Source organism: Botrytis porri, assembly GCF_014898465.1.
Source record: "Botrytis porri strain MUCL 3234 chromosome Unknown BPOR_002, whole genome shotgun sequence".
NCBI lineage: Eukaryota > Fungi > Ascomycota > Leotiomycetes > Helotiales > Sclerotiniaceae > Botrytis > Botrytis porri.
Window position 1 is genome coordinate 917,971 of NW_024066076.1, and position 17,590 is coordinate 935,560.

The window sequence follows — 17,590 nt, forward strand, 5'->3', positions numbered from 1 at the left end:
TTAGGTATATATATATATATATTAGTTTATATTGAATTTAAATTTGAAATCTATTGAAAGCATAATAAGAATACTAATATACACTCTTTTATATATTTTATATTAAAGAATAAATTAGAAGAATTTTATATAAAGTACTGTGTTGAACCTCCTAGAATAAGCAATGTTTATAAAAGAGTGAGATATTATTTTATCAATTCGAATTTTATATACTAATATACTTATTTATAAGTAGATTCATTATTAGATTATATTTAGAGTATTAATCTCTTAATATGAATACTTCAGAATTTAATATTAATTGATAAAGGTATAGCTTAATATTCTAGTCAATTAAGCTTTATTATTATTATTAAAAATAAATTTATATCTATAGGATTTAAGATATAGATAGTAATGAATTGAGGCTTCTTTATAATATGAAATTGATATAAAACTAATAAAAAGAATGATCCTGTAGGTATAGTTATACCTCCTTTTTTAGAGTTAATAATAAAGGAAAAAACATATAAATCTTATATAAATAATAGTTTTATATTTAATGTAAAGATTATTTAAAGTATTATATTATATTTATATCGGTAATCTATTTATTTCCTATAACTTTTTGAAGTATATACATTATTCAGGATATATTGTGATAAGAATATGTAAGTTTAATTCTAGTATTTACAAAGATCTAATTAATTTAAAGGTTCAAGATATTAAAAATGATAAGATACTATAAAGAACAATTCATTTTAAAATATTATTCTTGAACAATATATATTTTATAATATAAAAAGATAATATAATAGTTTTAATATAATTTATAATTTATAATGAAAAAAAACTTTTATCAATAAAATATATAAAAGATTGAAAATTACCTTTTCAAAAATTAAAACAGTTTGAGTATTATTCAAAAATGAATATGAGAAAGAATTATTTATTCTGATTCTTTTTGATGATTATAATTATAATATGAATATTATTAATATAGAGAATTAATTATAAATATTTATATTAAAGTATTAACAATAATAATATAATAGTCATTAAATTTTAGAACAATGGCTTTTTATTATTGTTTTAGTTAATTATTATTTGATTTATAAAGAAATTGTATTAAAGTATTTTATAGTCAAATCTTTTGCTATTAAATTGATTGTTGAATTTAAACTCAAATATTATTTTAAATGTATAAAACAGATTTAGCTAGTCTCAATTGAGGTTTATAACCTTTTTCAAGATTATTATTTTATATGATTGAAGAATAAAAGGGATTATTATATTTATAAGGAATAGTTTTATAGAATAAAAAGGGTTATATTAAAGAAGAAATCTATTAGTTTTAGATAAAAAGGAGTAAGGTATAAAAGTAAATAGGAATGTAAAGAATGTGATATTCCTTTATATAATAATAATAGGTGTTTCAATAGTTATTATAGAATATAATCCTAATATTATAAGAATTCTTAGAATCCTAATGTTCTAATTGATCATTAAGATTCTTGTTAAGCGAGGCGTTATATAATGACGGTCTAGAGAATAGAGTGTGAGATTGTAAGGAAAAAAAAGGATGAGATAATAAGGATAATGAGATAATAAGAAAGATGAGATGATAAGAAAGATAATATGATAAGAAGAATGAGATAGTAAAAAAGATGAGATAATAAGAAGAATAAGATAATAAGAACGATAAGAGTAGATAGTCATAAAGAATAAATAAGAGTAATAAATCAATTATTAGTATTCTATAATATAGAGACTTTTTATTATTCTTTTTAAATTATGAAAATTCTATATTTTATAATTATATGTATATTATTATCGGCCTGAAGCCTTAAACCTTTACGCGATAAAATAATTAAAGATGTATAGTATTTATTAGTATTAGCTATAACTTCTTTAAATTTTAATCAAATTTTAATCAAATTATGTAAAACTTAATAGAATAATTTTTTTTATATTATATATATAAGAAGAAAGTTTTATAGGGTTTGTATTGAAAATGAAAGAGAAATCATATATTAAGATTGTTTAATTAATGAAAATTAGTAGAATAAAAAAAAAAATTTAGATTCTATATATTTTTATTTATATACTATGAAACTTTCAAATTCTATTTAAAATCAGATAAAGTTCAATTTGAAAAAAAAAACATTTTTTATTATTCCTTATTTTAAGAAACTACTCAAGATTGAAATTATAAAAGAGATTTAAATTTTCTGGTTTTATATATAGAATTTTTAAAATAAGCGAATTTACTCTTTTAAAAGTAAGAAATCTAATACTTTTTTTACTTTTAATATGAATCACTTTCTCAAATATGAATAATCTTTTTAATTATGAATAAATGATTATGTAAATATATTTATTTGAAAATAAAGCTTTCATCTAAGAATATACTTATGTTTTAATATTATAACTATTAAATTAATTAAATTAATAAAAATTATAAAGATATTCAAAAGTAAGCATTTTTTAAATCAATTCAATAATTTCAATTGCTTTTATTTTCATCATTTCAATTTCAATTTTTTAGAAATTTTAATTTGATGTAATTATTATATTAATTCTAGTTAATTTGATTAGAAAAACTTCAAGCTATAATTATATTTAATTTATATCATATATCTTTAATTATTTCGTTGAATATATTTCTCAAATTTTTATATAAGGTATTATAATAAAGATTATATGATTTAGATTATAAATTAAAAGATAAAAATTAAATGTTTAGAAAGAGTTTAAGAGTATAAGAAAAATAAGAATAAAAGAATGAAAAGGTTTTTAGAAGAAGTTTTTTATAGGAAAGAGGAGAAGAGGGAAGAAGAAAAAGAACTAGATTAATTAGAAAATAGAGATTAATATTTATAAATTAAATATTAATTAAAAAACATAAATAATATCTTATTAGTTAAGATGTTAAGCATTTTATTTTATAAAGACAAGAATTGTTATTAGTATATAAATAAATAGAAAAATATAATTGAAGAACTTTAGAAATTTATTATGAGAATGTAAGTTAATGAGAAGTTATAGATTAAAAGATAAAGAATTAAAAGTATATTAAAGAAAATTGATGAAAAATTGTAAATTAAGAGATGGAGAATTAAAAGTATATTAAAGATTTGATAATTTATAAATACTAGGGGCCTGCGAGTGTTACGGGAGCTGCCTCTAGGGTCATGTGGAAGTGTTTAGAGATCTCTCGAGGTGGTTTAGATTAAACTTCAAATAGGAATTGAATAAGGTTATAATTAGTTATAATTCTTATAACTATAATAATAAAATTAATAATTGTTTTTAAGTGTAAAGCTCTACATATAAAGAAACCCTATTCCTTATATAAACCTTCGTTCTCTACAGAACCATAAGGCTTTGTTCTACTTGGATCCTTTGGATCTTATAGATCTAGATATTTATTCTTCAATCCCTTAGATCCTCTAGGTCCATCACGTGACCGTTTGGCCATGTGACACGGTATGTTGGATACCGTCGTAACAGCGAGCCCTCGAACCCCTTGCTTTTCGAGAAAGTATTATTTAATAATTTTCATTATCTCATAATTTTTATTATTTAATAATTTTTATTATTTAATAATTTTCATTATCTAATAATTTTCATTATTTAATAATTTTTAAATATACTTTTAAATAGTAATTGTATTAAGAGCTTATAGGCGAAGTCGGTTTATCTTATTTTCACTTGTTTAATCCTTTTAATAATAATAATAATAATTGTTAGGAATGATTCACTTTACTACTAACTTATAAAAGTATAAAATGTTCTGAATTCTATTAAAACAATGAATCTATTATATATATTTAATTAAATAATCGCTTTCTAATACTCACTTCTTTTTTATATAAACTTATTAGGTATATATTAATTAGGAAGAAGCTAGTAACTATAAATATAGGATTATACTAAAAATACTATAATTATGATTGAATCAATCATTAGAATTAAATTCAAAGTATAATTATCTTTGTTTAGATTTATATAACTTATGATAAAATTAACATTATTTATTAATCGTTTATTAAATATAAGAGAGTTATTAGAAGTATATTAGTATTAGAACTTTATATTATAATTTTAGATTTTAATATTAGAATAACAATTAAAGGCATAATTGATAAGATTTTCCCAAATTATAAAATCCTGTTAATTATATGCATCAATTTCAAATTATTTTATAATTATTTTATAAAACTTGGAACTATTAACAAAAAAAACTAATAATTAATATAATAATAATTCGAGAGGTATATAAAAAACAAGAGATTATAAAAATTAAATAAATTAATAAAGATTTTAATCCTATAAATGTAATAACTAAATTCAAGTTGTGTCAAATTTTAAAAGATTTGATTGATAATAATATTATGAAGATTAAGGTTATAGAATAGATTGAAAAAAATTAAAAAAAACAAATAATTATATAAATAAAAAAGGTATTAACTAGAAAAATATGATTTAGTGATTTTAGAGAGTTGTTAATATTGGAACAGAAATTATGTGATTACACTAGCATTAACACTAGCGTTTTTTGATATTATAGTAATACGTTTTGTAGCCCTAGTTTTTAAAACCTTAAGTAATATAACAATAGTATGAATTATAGTACTATATTGACTTCACCATCCCCATGGTGATACCAACAGATATAATATAAATAGTTATTTTATTATTATTATTTAGTAATCTATTTACTATACGCACTTTATATATTGACGTTATATTATATAGAAACTTTTCATTATTAACCTCTACTTTAATAATATAAGCTATTCAAAGAGCTTTCAACCTTAATCTTATTATAAAGCTACTAGACTCATAACCTTTTTATAATAAAGGAGTAGACTAATGAAATATATATAATATTAACTATGTAGATTAATTGTATTAAGATAAAATCTAATTATGAAATGAAAGTAATATATACACAGTAGCTAAGCGCACGTGCCACAACTTCTAATAGTATATATATTACTTTTACCTCAATTTATACTCTTCAATTTCAACATATAATTTATTAATCATTTATTATATAATTGAATAATAAAGAAGAAAGAATACTTTTAGTTATTAAAGCTATTAAAAAAACAAAAAACTTTTGATTTGAAAGGCTGTTAAGTTATATAATATTATATATATAATACTTATTTGAAGAATGAATAAAACAACTCCTATAATTGAATTTCAATTATAGAATTTGAAACTTATTAAAGTAAAAAAGTAAGTGATTATTTTATATATTCTTGATATAAATTCAAGAGATTTTCCTTTTAAAATTAAAAAGGTAAAAGATATAACGAATTATATTCTCGAATTGAAAGAAGGAAAAGCTATTAGAAAGCTTTAGGTGTATTGATTTGTAAAACGATATAAAGAATTAAAGATGTGTTTTAATTGTGTTTATAACTTTCAAAAAGCTTTTTATAAGAATCCTAAGCTTTTTAAAGAGTGGTTTCGATTAATTACGAATATATAAGCGAAATATAACATTTTGAATAGAGATTTCTATAATTTCAATGAAATAGACTTTATAATAGGAATTATATATATAATAATAATTGTTATTAATACTAAGAAATATAGTAAAAGTAAATTAGTACAATCAGGTAATCGAAAATAAGCTATAGTAATAATATACGGAAATAAAGAGAGTGAAACTATTCTCTTATTTCTAATAGTTTAAAAATAGATTTATTTTTCTAATTAATATATCGAAACCAATCTTTTTATAAATTAGATTATTAAACCTACATTTAATAAATAAACAAATAACAAAATAGATTTAGAATAATTGAAACATTTCGATAAGTATATTAAGAATTAAAGAAAGAGCAAATATCGAATGTTAATACTAAATAGACATGAAAATTATAAATTAATAGCTTTTTAAATATATTATAAAGAGAATAATATTATATATTTATATTTATTATTATATTTAAATTATTTAACTTAACTATTTAATATTAATTATTTTAGTAATCTAAAACATTTATATAGTAATTAAATTGATGAATTTATTAAAACATATATTAATTATATTTTAAAGATTGAGTTCTTTATAACTTTTAAAATTACATACAAGAAATCAATTATTTTCTAAAATATGAAATCAAGATTCCAAAGAATAGATTTAATTCTATTTAATTTTAAAGCTATATTCTCGAAATTAAATATTCGAATTCGTATACCTACCATTCCCTCTTTCAATTTAGATTAATAGATTTTTCAAATCCCTTATAACTCAACTGAAACTCTTTTTCAATTAATATTAATTAAATCTCGAATAACTTGTTATCAATTAAATTCACCTATATTTATATTTAAAATTATATTAATTCTAGCTAAAGGTATAAAGCAATTAGCTTATAAAAACACACTTTTGAATATAAAGATTTATACACTTTAAATAATAAATAAGATATTAAATAAATATTAATACATAAAAAAGAACTTAATTATATTAAGAAGGAATGCTTATTAGACAAAAATCTTTTGAAATATTATCTTAACAAAAGATTAATATTCAGATTTAATATAATAAATATCAAAAAGAGAATAAATCTAATAGGAAAGCATTTTCTATTTAATATTATAGTAAATACGAAAAGATAAATTATAATATAAGAACCTATCAAAATAATATAATAAATCCTAGATTATTAGATTCTGAATAGTTTTAATTAATTGATTCAATTATTGTTGAATAATATAAGTTTGAAAGTGTAAATTAAAGTAAAAGTAGTATACACATTGATATAGTATATTTATTAATAAACTATGTTATTTAATTTTTATAATTTTTTTAATAATTAATTATATAATGTAACTTATAATGAACCGGATCATATGGGGAACCGGGTCATATTTAGCCCATCATTGACTTCAAACCCTAACAAATTTTGCTATGTATACCGAATCATTTCTTATATCTTTTCAAATTGAAGAGAAAATACAAAATATTATTATTGTATTTCAATTAAAGGAATTTAAATCAATTAAAAAGGCTGCAGAATATTTTGAAGTTTCTAAATCAATTTTTATAGTTAGGATCGCTAGAAGGAAATCACATATTCAATCCCACGAAATAGTTCAAATTCTTTCAAACATAGAAGAAAATACTTTTGTACAATAGATTTCACAACTTATTATTACTAGATTCCCTACTACACCTATATTAATAAAGAAAATGACCAACGAAATTCGTCTTCGACACATTTAGATCATATCATTTCGAATTCCTACCTCAACAGAAATTTCATTTATAAACTACAAATGAATCTATAGATTCCAAAAACGACATTTAGAACTTAAGATATACTACTTATATCAATTAGAATCTAATCAGACTAAAAAGGCAACACTAAAGAATATTCAGGTTTGATTTGATATGTTTTGTATTCATCTTATTAAACAAAAGTATAAACTAGATAATATATATAATATAGATGAAATTGGATTTAAAATTGAAAGTATTTAAAGTATACATATTATAATTAATTCTACTTAGAAATCGAATTGAAAAGTTATAATTGATAAGTAAGAATAGATAATTATATTTGAATATATTAATACAACTGAAAAGACTCTATCACCTATAATCATTTTTAAGGCTCAGAATACAAATTTTGTATGGATTCTAAAGAATATATCTCAAAGCTAATAATTCTTTACTAATACAAATGAATAGATCTTAAACAGTTATGGATTAGAATGACTAAAAAGGATTTTCGAATTAAAATCCAAGAAAGTGTTAGATAACCAACCTTGATTTTTAATTATAAATGATTATTTAAGTTATATTATAAACAGCTTTATTACTTTTTATATAGAGAAGGATATCGATTTACTTATATTACCTCCTTATTACTTCTATTTACTTCAATCATTTGATATTGTAGTATATAGGCTAATGAAACGATATCATATTTTAAAAGTCGATCGATATTCTTGAACTAATGTAAAACGAATCCAAAGAGTTGAATGGATAGAATTCTTTTAAAATATTAGAAAAAAAGTATTAAATTCTTTTAATATTAAAGCTGACTGGAGAGGAGCTGATTTAGTACCTTTTGCCCTACAAAAAGTACTCGATTCATTACTATTTAACTCCTTCCAACAACCTTCCATTTTACAAATGAGAATCTCCAATCAAGATCTAGACTTATCTATACTTAGAAGCTCTTCTCCAAATAGGACAAAATTAAGACAAGTAAATCAAACCTTTAATAAAGTTCTAGTAGATAATGATTCTCTTGTATTATTAATTTGTCGATATACTAAGAAAATGACTAGACTTGTAGAATCTCAAAATACTAAGATAGTCCTACTTCGAAAATAGTTCGCTAATGCTTAAGAGGTAATTAAGATTTGAAAGAAAAAAACTAAAAGCAAAAGAATCAAATTATAAGATCAATTTGTCTTTAATAATAAAGAAGTACTGAAAATGGTATATAAGATAAAGGAAAAACCTAAGGAGAAAAAGCCATAAGGATGACTATGTAAACATCTAATTAAAGAATTAGAAAAGAAAATTAAAGAAGAAGAGCCAAAGAGTAATTCAAATGATTTAGAATTGGAATTGAATAAATATATAGCTTGTAGAACAAGATTATATAAAGAGAATTGAATTTTATAACCCGGTTCCTTATATGACCCGGTTCATCATAAGTTACGTTAATAAAAATCTTATATTATTATAATAAATATTAAAGTTTATATAATCCATTATATAATTTCCTATTAAACATTTTAATAGAAAAATATACTACTGAATTTTGAAGTTCAATATTTCTTTTTGAAATTCGAATTTTGAATTCTATATAATTCTTATACTTAAAAATTATATGTTTTAATTTAAATAAAATTAAATGAACTTCTGAATTTTAATTGAATTTTGAAATTAATAAATTTGAATATGAAATTATGCTTTTTTACCATATTGTCCCGTGAGTCTATGCACCCACTGGTGGTTATGAAGTATGCTGAGTCATGACCTTTTTTGCCGATGTGGTTGCACTCTCTACCCCACCATCAACGACATCTCATTGTTTGAATGGTCTATAGTCAATAAAAAATCATAAAATTCTCATATTCGCCATAAGTTGTTCCTGAATTATAAGAAGACACGACTTGATACTTCTCGATGTATTGTTGAACACATCACCATTCACGCTGGATCTCCAGACCAAAAATCCATCAAGATATCTCCTTCGTGCCCGGGGTTCTCCAGACAAAACCCTCATTATTGTTATTGTGTTTCTCAAATATCTCAAGATAATGGCACCTTATCAAGCAAGGGCATCAAGACCCTCAATACAGAGCCCAAGCTTCCAATGGCGTTGCTTATGCAAGTCGCTTCGGTAGACGCCAACAAAGCTTCAGGATAGGCTCTTGACTCGGTTGAAATCTTGGTAAATCTTTAGCCTTCTACACCAGTCGTTCTTATAATGCAATCGACCTGCCCGGGTATCTTTTTTCGTCGCTAGGTGGGGGAGATTTTGCGGAGTATCATTGCCATTTTCAGAATGGGAGATTACGGCCTCATATTCTTGACAAGCAATGACTAAGTATGAATTAATTCCGAATTCAGATGGGACCTAAAGACTGTCTGGCATAGGCATCTCTAGGCTTCCATAGCCTGAAGCAGATATGCAACAAAACTTCTGAGATATTCTGCCAGGCGGTGGAGGGAGGACTTGGAATGGATCACCAGATAGTGAATATGACTTACAGGCGAGAGAATTTGATGGCCAAGAGGCGTGCTTCAATTAGAATTCCGAGAATTTCTGAGGTGTCTTAGGTCCTTGTATCCACATTTGCTACCCCAATTCGAAAAAGATGATCCGCATGCAATTATGTGGTGTTGTTCCATCTCGAAACTCTTGGCAGATGAAAGTTCACACACGACAGAATCGTCACTTTTAAGAGATTTGCTCTAGTGAATCTTAATTCTTATCACTATCGATTTCCTCCTTATAGCTCTCGTCAATATTGAGGTCGGAAGCGTATTTTGCTAAGAATGCAAGAGGGTCAATGGCGTGGAATATGAAGTCAATGACAGCTTGAATTCTCAGATCGACTTCTTCCTTAGTTTCGAAGTGCTCTGCAGGGCTGGGTAGGCTCGCGTTGACCGTATACCCATTGAGAGGAGTATCTCCATTGTTGGTATCCTTGTTCATATTATACTCGTACTTGGTAAAATTTTCGCTTTCGCTTTGCACATATGAAATCCAGTTCTCTATTTCTTCCTTACGACTCTGTGCAGCGTAATGTTCCGATCCATGTCCATTCAATATTTGCCGTTGTGGCCCGGTGATTTGTACGTCAGCCATCCCTGAAATTAACTTCAAGGGCAGAGGATCGTCACGAAACTTTGAATCTGGAGTAATTTCCTCAGCATTGCTGCCGCCGCGTTTGTTTCCGGGGCGGTATCCGACGCATCTGTGAATAATCTCTTCCGCCTGTTGGTGAGCGGGCGCTGAGGATTCATCGGCCCCAAAGGGCAGGTTTTGAACAGCTAATTTTTGAGGCATCTTGGTATTTTGGTGAGACGTTGAATCTGTCGATAAGTTGTCGTAAGTACTTTTCCGTACTAGAAACTCTGCAGTCCTTGAGAATTATATTCAGACAAAAGATTTGTGCGAGAATTTCTTTTAGTATGGTATTTCATGACATAGATAATGATGAGCAAGCTAAGATAACTCGTAGAACTAGCTCAGAAGTATCATTAGTGCAGCGCACAAGTTCTTTACTGTAGGTGTAGAAATGACGTTTGGAGTACCATGTGCTAAGGAATCTCTAGTCTGTCTTCCCCTAAATTTATAAGCGAAACATCGGTACAACTCTAATTTTGTGGGGCAATGGACAACTTAGAAGCTCTCAACGCATACGGGCTCGGAGTGTCTGAATAGCAGAAATCCCAGCCACAAAATAATTTCTTAGATAATGCCATACATCGAAAAGATGTGATTGATAAAGAATTTCTACTTTGAAACTACTCGTTTCCATCAGTTCACTGCTGTAAATTCATAATAGACTTAAAGTCTTAGCGACTAGGTCATAATAACTTTTTCGGTAGTCTAATGTCAAACTTTGTCAGTAATGATTCTCTCACATTCCTAATTTCCCTTCTATAGGCAATTGAGATGGCCCTTGGCCACCGGCTTGATGCCTCCCGATCCTGTGATCGAGTTTTCCTGTGGATGGGGAAGGCGCTAGCCTGAATAGGCATAATAAAAACGGATTTTGTGTCCTTAGGGGTATAGCCTGGCTATAAACACATGGCATCCAGGATCGCTATGCTAACTACTGTTCTAGTTGCATAGTTTGAACTAATGACATATCTGTTCGTTGGGCGCACCAGTGGGTGTGTGGATTGACAGGCTATTCATAGGAGAAAAAAAAGGCCAAAATCAATGGCTCTATTAAATTCTATGACTAATCAACTAATAATAAAATCTTGAAAGTTTATAACAATAAGCAATCCCATAAATAACCTTTAAGTATAAAAATTATTTCAACATTTAATTGTCTAAATTTGAATGAAACATTTGGGTTATTGAAGGAATTAACCCGTGGGCGATTCCGGCCTGTTTTTTCTCTCATATAGAGACAGGACACTCACTTCACAACCATCGAAACTTTTGACAAATTCATTCTTCAATTGCTTGATATCAGAACTTGTGATTTGATTGTTTTAGTTCAAATGAATAATTAAACCTATTTTATAATATAAGAATGAGTAGAACAAAGGTAATTCGAAAGTCCAGTTTTATAGTGGTTCACTAGTCCGTATACCAACTGGTGGTGTAGGGAGGATGATAAAAAGATCTTTACTTACAGTGTGGCTGTGTGCATTATTACACATTACTACATTGATCACTTGTACAGAAATAATATGGTCGATCATATATCAGAAAGAGTCTTTCTGAGGAACTATTATGGACTTCACATTCAAAAGAATAGATATTCAAAGCTGCATAAATTCAGTCTATTTAAACTTTGCGATGCTCTCAAGTCTTAAAAATCACACGGCAATGAACTCGTCTAAGTCATCCCACCCATATCATTTCTGCGCATTTAGCTTCCGGACAGCCGATGCAGTATAAAATCGGCACATCTTATCCACCGTAGTTAACTTCACACTCCTGAAATGCAAACCGTTCTCTCGTTGATGGACTTCCAAATTAACATTCTTTTCCTTGTCGACATTCCCCATCCTTTTCAGAAGGTCTCCGAAAGTACCCGTTTTGGCTTTTGGCTCGTTGTACATCTCAAAGAATGGATGTCCGTGTCTAGCGTCGGTTTCGGCAGAACCTGGGGCCTGAGGAGGTGGTGTACCAGTGACTAAGTGGAATGTTTTGGGGGCAAGGAATTGTACGTTGAGCATGACTGCATTCTTTTCGTCATATCTGTCTTTGTGGAAGTAGTCTCTTCGTATTGCTTGATGAATAGAACCACCGGGGGCCAATTCCAGCTCATAATTTTCGTCGTATTCTTCTTTTTCCATCTTTTTGGCGTCTCTCTTCATTCTATTTTGCAGCTACTTTTTCTCCCAAGGGGACAAATTTGAAGAATCGAAACCTCCACGCAGCCTGAGAACTTAAAATACAGTCATTCCCTAAGAATCAAATCAGAATAGATATTGTGAAGCCCATGATATATTATTGACCTCTTTTACACTAATATCTCGTAAGTGTCTGCAAATGATTTGTCAGTCCATATACATGTGAATGTTTTAATTGAGTCAAACTAACGGTATTCTTCAAGCTTCTTCCCATGAATATGAGACGCTGCTGATCTAGCGGTATGCCTTTTTTGCCCTGCATACGATCCTAGGGTGTTGCAATAGTCATGTCGGAGCTCACATGCACAGGGAAACTCTTACCCCACAGAGTTTTGATGATTATCATGCCATCAAAGTGAGGCAATACGCGAAATGGAATGATTTCGAACTGAAGACCAACAATTTTGTCAACACCCGTGATCTGTGCTTCAACGGAGTATCCTGACCTAGTAGGCACTACGACAAATTGCATGACTGTCCCATTAGTTCCGACAATGCCGTCAAGCCATTCCTGTCCTGGCACCACAAGATAATCTTGCTTTCCGTCTGATCCAGCTATGGGCTCCACAGGTACCATCTCACAATGTTTGCTCTCTTCTGACACAGCATTAATTCCACCAACAAAGACTTTGACTGCAAATCGCGAAGTCCCGTAGGCATGAAATCTGATCCACAGAGCCTCATGCTCTAATCCGTGCGTCAGTATAGCAACCATACATGGGTGCGAAAATTCTTAGACTTGCGCCAAATAGGAACAAATACACCTCCCTTCCTAACGATATCGACAGGTAGCTTCTCTGCATAATCATCTATTGAGAATATAGGTAATTTTCCGAGGTCGGGGGGAAGCTGGTAGTTCTTGCCGTCATCCGGGATCCGAATCGTTCGATGGAAAGAGATCTCCATTCTGCCACCAGTGTTATTGTTTATGGCAATCGTTTGAAAATCGCCTGGAAAACCATCAACAGTCGATTTTAATCCGACTTTGAGTGGTGAGGAAGTCATGGTGAAGGTATCCGTGGCTTGGGTTGATGTAGGGAGGGGTGATTTTTTTTTTATCTCACAGAACGACTCTCTCATTGAGTACCTCAACTCATTTTCTGTAAAGGCTTAGAACAATCAACAGAAACAAATAGGAAAATTCTACAACTTCATGATCACACAAAGAAAAAGTTGTGTCAAATTCCCAGAGCCGCAGATACTGAAACACGATTCCGCGATTCCACGATTCTCTCTGTCTTCCGATTCCGATCCTTCTAATAGCAAAGCGTTCTCTTCATCGGATTCTATTGGACCGTAATTCCCATCTACAAGATGCAACCCGTCACGACTAGGTTGACCGGATGTCAGGACTGCGAGAGCAGTAAGTCACTCAAACTTACAAGCCGTCTTCCAGCAAAAAAAAAACAGGATTCTAGCATCTGGAAGGATGCCAAGCATATCGCATAGACTTTTGAGGTCGAGTATTGTTATGGAGGGTTCGATTGAACAATTTGCGTTTTCCCTCTTGGGTCCTTTACAAAAAATTGATTTGCATTCTTCTCATTTTTTAGCTGAAACCTTGGAACAATTTCATATTGAATAACCTTATCCGGCAAGTCGATCCGAGCCATTGATTTGAGCTTCAACCGAATATCTGGAATCATTACAGGCGGCCACAAATCGCATCACTAGATCATTTGGGCCAACAAATTTATGTAACATATCAACTCTGTGGGCTAATAAAATTGTTGAGCTATTGAATCACCAGAGAAAGGTTCATGGAATCAATTGATTGAAAGTGTAATGAAAGAGGAGAGCGCTAAAATATCATTATATGCTTAGTCAACTACCTTCCTAACAACAATCAATACTAATAGTTTATTATTCGTATTAATGTTTATAATTTTGTTAGTTTTATTTACTTTTCATTCAATTCTTACGTGAATAATTTAGTGGACCAATTATTTACTTAGTTTTAAAAGCGATTAAACGATTATACGACATGCGATAAAAAGTTACGATCTATAGTGAAATATTAGCCGCGGGGCCGAGAAACAAGCGCTGAGTGCCGCTCTATCGTTCGTGACTATAGAAAAGTTAAACTTCTCATTTTCTAACTACTCCTGTTTTAAATCATTCCTTTACATCAAAACTTACTTTTTTAACCTATTAATAACTCTATTAAAACTGAATATAATTTTATGAAATTTAATAGACTAAATCTTTAGATTGATATTAATAATATATTAAAATTTTAAATTTCTCGATTTTTCAGTTTATATAGAAATTATATATGAATTTAAAATCCTTTTTAAGTCTTTAATAACTTTTCAACTATCAATAATAGAAAGAAACTAATTGAATTTTTGAAAGTTTTAAGCTTGAATCTATATAAAGATTGTTTTTAAAAAGAAACTAAAAAAATTGATAGTTATAGAGATAAAGCTGATATAAGGCTTAATAATCTCTATAACCTCGAAAGTACTCTTATAAATACCTAATTATTAGATTTTTTTCAAATCTTTTTACTATCTTAAAGAGGCTTCAAATAGCGTTAGATACATTTATTTCTTCGCCCGACTTGTAATAAACACAGGTATACTCTAGTAAGAAGCGCTTGAGTATATAGTAGCTAAGAATAAGAGGGGCATTCATGTCATGTGAGAATCTAAGCTTCTTTAACAGCACAGCACGTGTTCTAGAGCTGTCTCAAGGTGGATTTGTAGCTCTCAAGAGCTGAGAGGCGTCGGATCAATCTGATTCACTTGACTTTGATTATAATTCACACTAGCTATCACCACTTTCAATCTTCAAAGTACTCAGTAAAGACTTATATCACATTCAAAATCGCTCTGATAAGAAATATAGGCCAAGTAAGAGAAATAAGTTGTATTCATCAATTGTTTCTAGGTACGAGTATTAAGATATCCCTGATATAGAGACAGCTCCATGTCGAGAGTAGATCTAGTAGTAGGCTGCGCACAAATTATCTGTACCTATGGATTATCTACGAATAATCCGCTCTATAGGTTATCTATTAGAGGTTCTACTTACATTATGAATTATCTATTGAGACTTTAAAATTACCTATTTTATATAAATAATCTATTTACCTATAAATAAATAAATTATTCACAAATATATAAGTTATTTACAAATAATTTACAGATTATTTATAAATAATTTGTGGATATATAGATTCTCTACTTTTTTCGCTTAAAATATAAAGCTATTTTCAAATTATTTTCCAGTCCAAAAGTAATCCAAGCTTAGATTTATATTACTTTTTATATTAATTATAAAATTATATTAATATTATAAAAGATTATAAATAATTATATAATATACAAATAAATAAATATTTATAAATAATTTTTATTTGTTTTACAGGTTATTTATTTAGATTCTAAATTATCTGCTTTACAGACGGATTATCTGCGGATTATCTGTCAAGATTATTATCCGCCCCACGGGTACCCGTTGCGCAGTCTATCCAGTGGTGAAACACAAGCATCAGTAGAGAAGCATTAAGTACTAGATGTGAATGCCACTTATATTTGACGGGCATTTTCAGCTTAGACGTAGGAGACTACGGGTTTCAAAACGTTAGTCTTGAAGTTCATTTTTGAGAAGACGAAAGCGCATAAATTTCTTACATTAGTTCTTGTTGTTGTAGTCATCTTCGGGGTATGGGCCGAACTCAGTAGTCTGGCGCTTGGTGTTGTAGTCATCTTCGGGGTATGGGCCAAACTCAGTAGTCTGGCGCTTGGTGTTGTAATCATCTTCGGGATAAGGACCGAACTCAGTAGTCTGGCGTTTGGTGTTGTAGTCATCTTCGGGGTATGGGCCAAACTCGGTGGTTTGACGCTTGGTGTTGTAGTCGTCCTCTGAGTAAGGACCAAACTCGGTGGTTTGGCGCTTGGTGTTGTAATCATCCTCGGGATAAGGACCGAACTCAGTAGTCTGGCGCTTGGTGTTGTAGTCATCCTCTGGGTATGGACCGAACTCAGTAGTCTGGCGCTTTGCAACAGCGTTGAGCTTTGTAGCAGGGGCGGCGGCAGCAAATGTGGCAGCGAAAGCCAAAATGGCGGTGATCTTGAGCATCTGCATGATGGATTTAGGTATCTTGATGTTGAGTGAAAGATGAAAGTGTAAGGACTTTGATAATATGTGAATTATCAGTTGTCTGAGTCTGAGAGAATTATAGAAAGGGCGGGCAGAAGCAGGTTTAAATATTGTTGCTTCTTAGACTTTTCCACGAGGTGAGGTTAAATGCGGAGGCTGTTTTGTTGACTCCATCACGCTGCCGAAGACATATGCTTTCCGTGACCGGATACAAACATTCAGCAGCCATAGTTACGCTAACTCAGGGCTCCAGATGCTTTGGGCAGTAAGGCGATAGACAGATAGATAGCTTACGGATAAGTGCGTTAGGGTGCAGCGAATCAGCGATTCGATGCTCAATTCACCTAGTAAGAGGACCGCGGCTAGAACTGTCATCTTAATCTAGCTGACTTCAAAGCTAAAAAAGACTATAATGCAACGTTCCTGTGGCAAGTACATCCGTTGCTAGCAAAGTCTAAAGCTAATGAAAGTCACAGTAGTGATCTCATAGATCGATATTCTATATGTTAGTACCTTAAACATCAGAGTTCACAACTAACACAACGTCAAATATCGTTTTTGATATTCAGGTCTTTCCTTTTTCAATATTATAATATCGTTTTAAAGTCTTTTCTTTTTCCATAAAACATTAGTAAATTAAGAATTTCAAAATGTTAAACCTTCTTAGGAAATCTAGAAAAAACCAAGACTAAAAATAGAATATCAACGTTGTTTAAATTTACTTGAAAGAGGAAGAAAAAACAATCTTGTTGAAGTTTCGAATCCCCTTTTGAAAAATTTCGAAAAATTTCGAAAGTAAGATAATTTTTCTTAATAAAATTATGACTAGGATATCGTTATCTTATATTAAAACTAGAATAGTAATGTTTAAAAAATAAAGTAATCTAGATTAATATATAAGAATCC

General features: G+C 29.0%; 3 protein-coding genes across 3 annotated transcripts; all 3 read right to left on the reverse strand.

Annotated features, from left to right (window-relative positions):
* Positions 1-9,956: 9,956 nt before the first annotated feature.
* On the reverse strand, positions 9,957-10,544 carry EAF01_001341 (uncharacterized protein; the record flags this gene model as incomplete). Its single annotated transcript, XM_038909591.1, has 1 exon — positions 9,957-10,544. The coding sequence occupies one exon, from the start codon at positions 10,542-10,544 to the stop codon at positions 9,957-9,959; it is 588 nt and encodes a 195-aa protein (XP_038774403.1).
* Positions 10,545-12,076: 1,532 nt separating this feature from the next.
* EAF01_001342 (uncharacterized protein) lies at positions 12,077-13,582 on the reverse strand (the record flags this gene model as incomplete). The annotated part of the gene is made up of 5 exons (XM_038909592.1): positions 12,077-12,542; positions 12,692-12,710; positions 12,768-12,845; positions 12,899-13,264; positions 13,342-13,582. The coding sequence occupies 5 exons, from the start codon at positions 13,580-13,582 to the stop codon at positions 12,077-12,079; spliced, it is 1,170 nt and encodes a 389-aa protein (XP_038774404.1).
* A 2,634-nt stretch (positions 13,583-16,216) lies between these two features.
* Positions 16,217-16,669, reverse strand: EAF01_001343 (uncharacterized protein; the record flags this gene model as incomplete). The annotated part of the gene is made up of 1 exon (XM_038909593.1): positions 16,217-16,669. The coding sequence occupies one exon, from the start codon at positions 16,667-16,669 to the stop codon at positions 16,217-16,219; it is 453 nt and encodes a 150-aa protein (XP_038774405.1).
* Between the last annotated feature and the right edge of the window lie 921 nt (positions 16,670-17,590).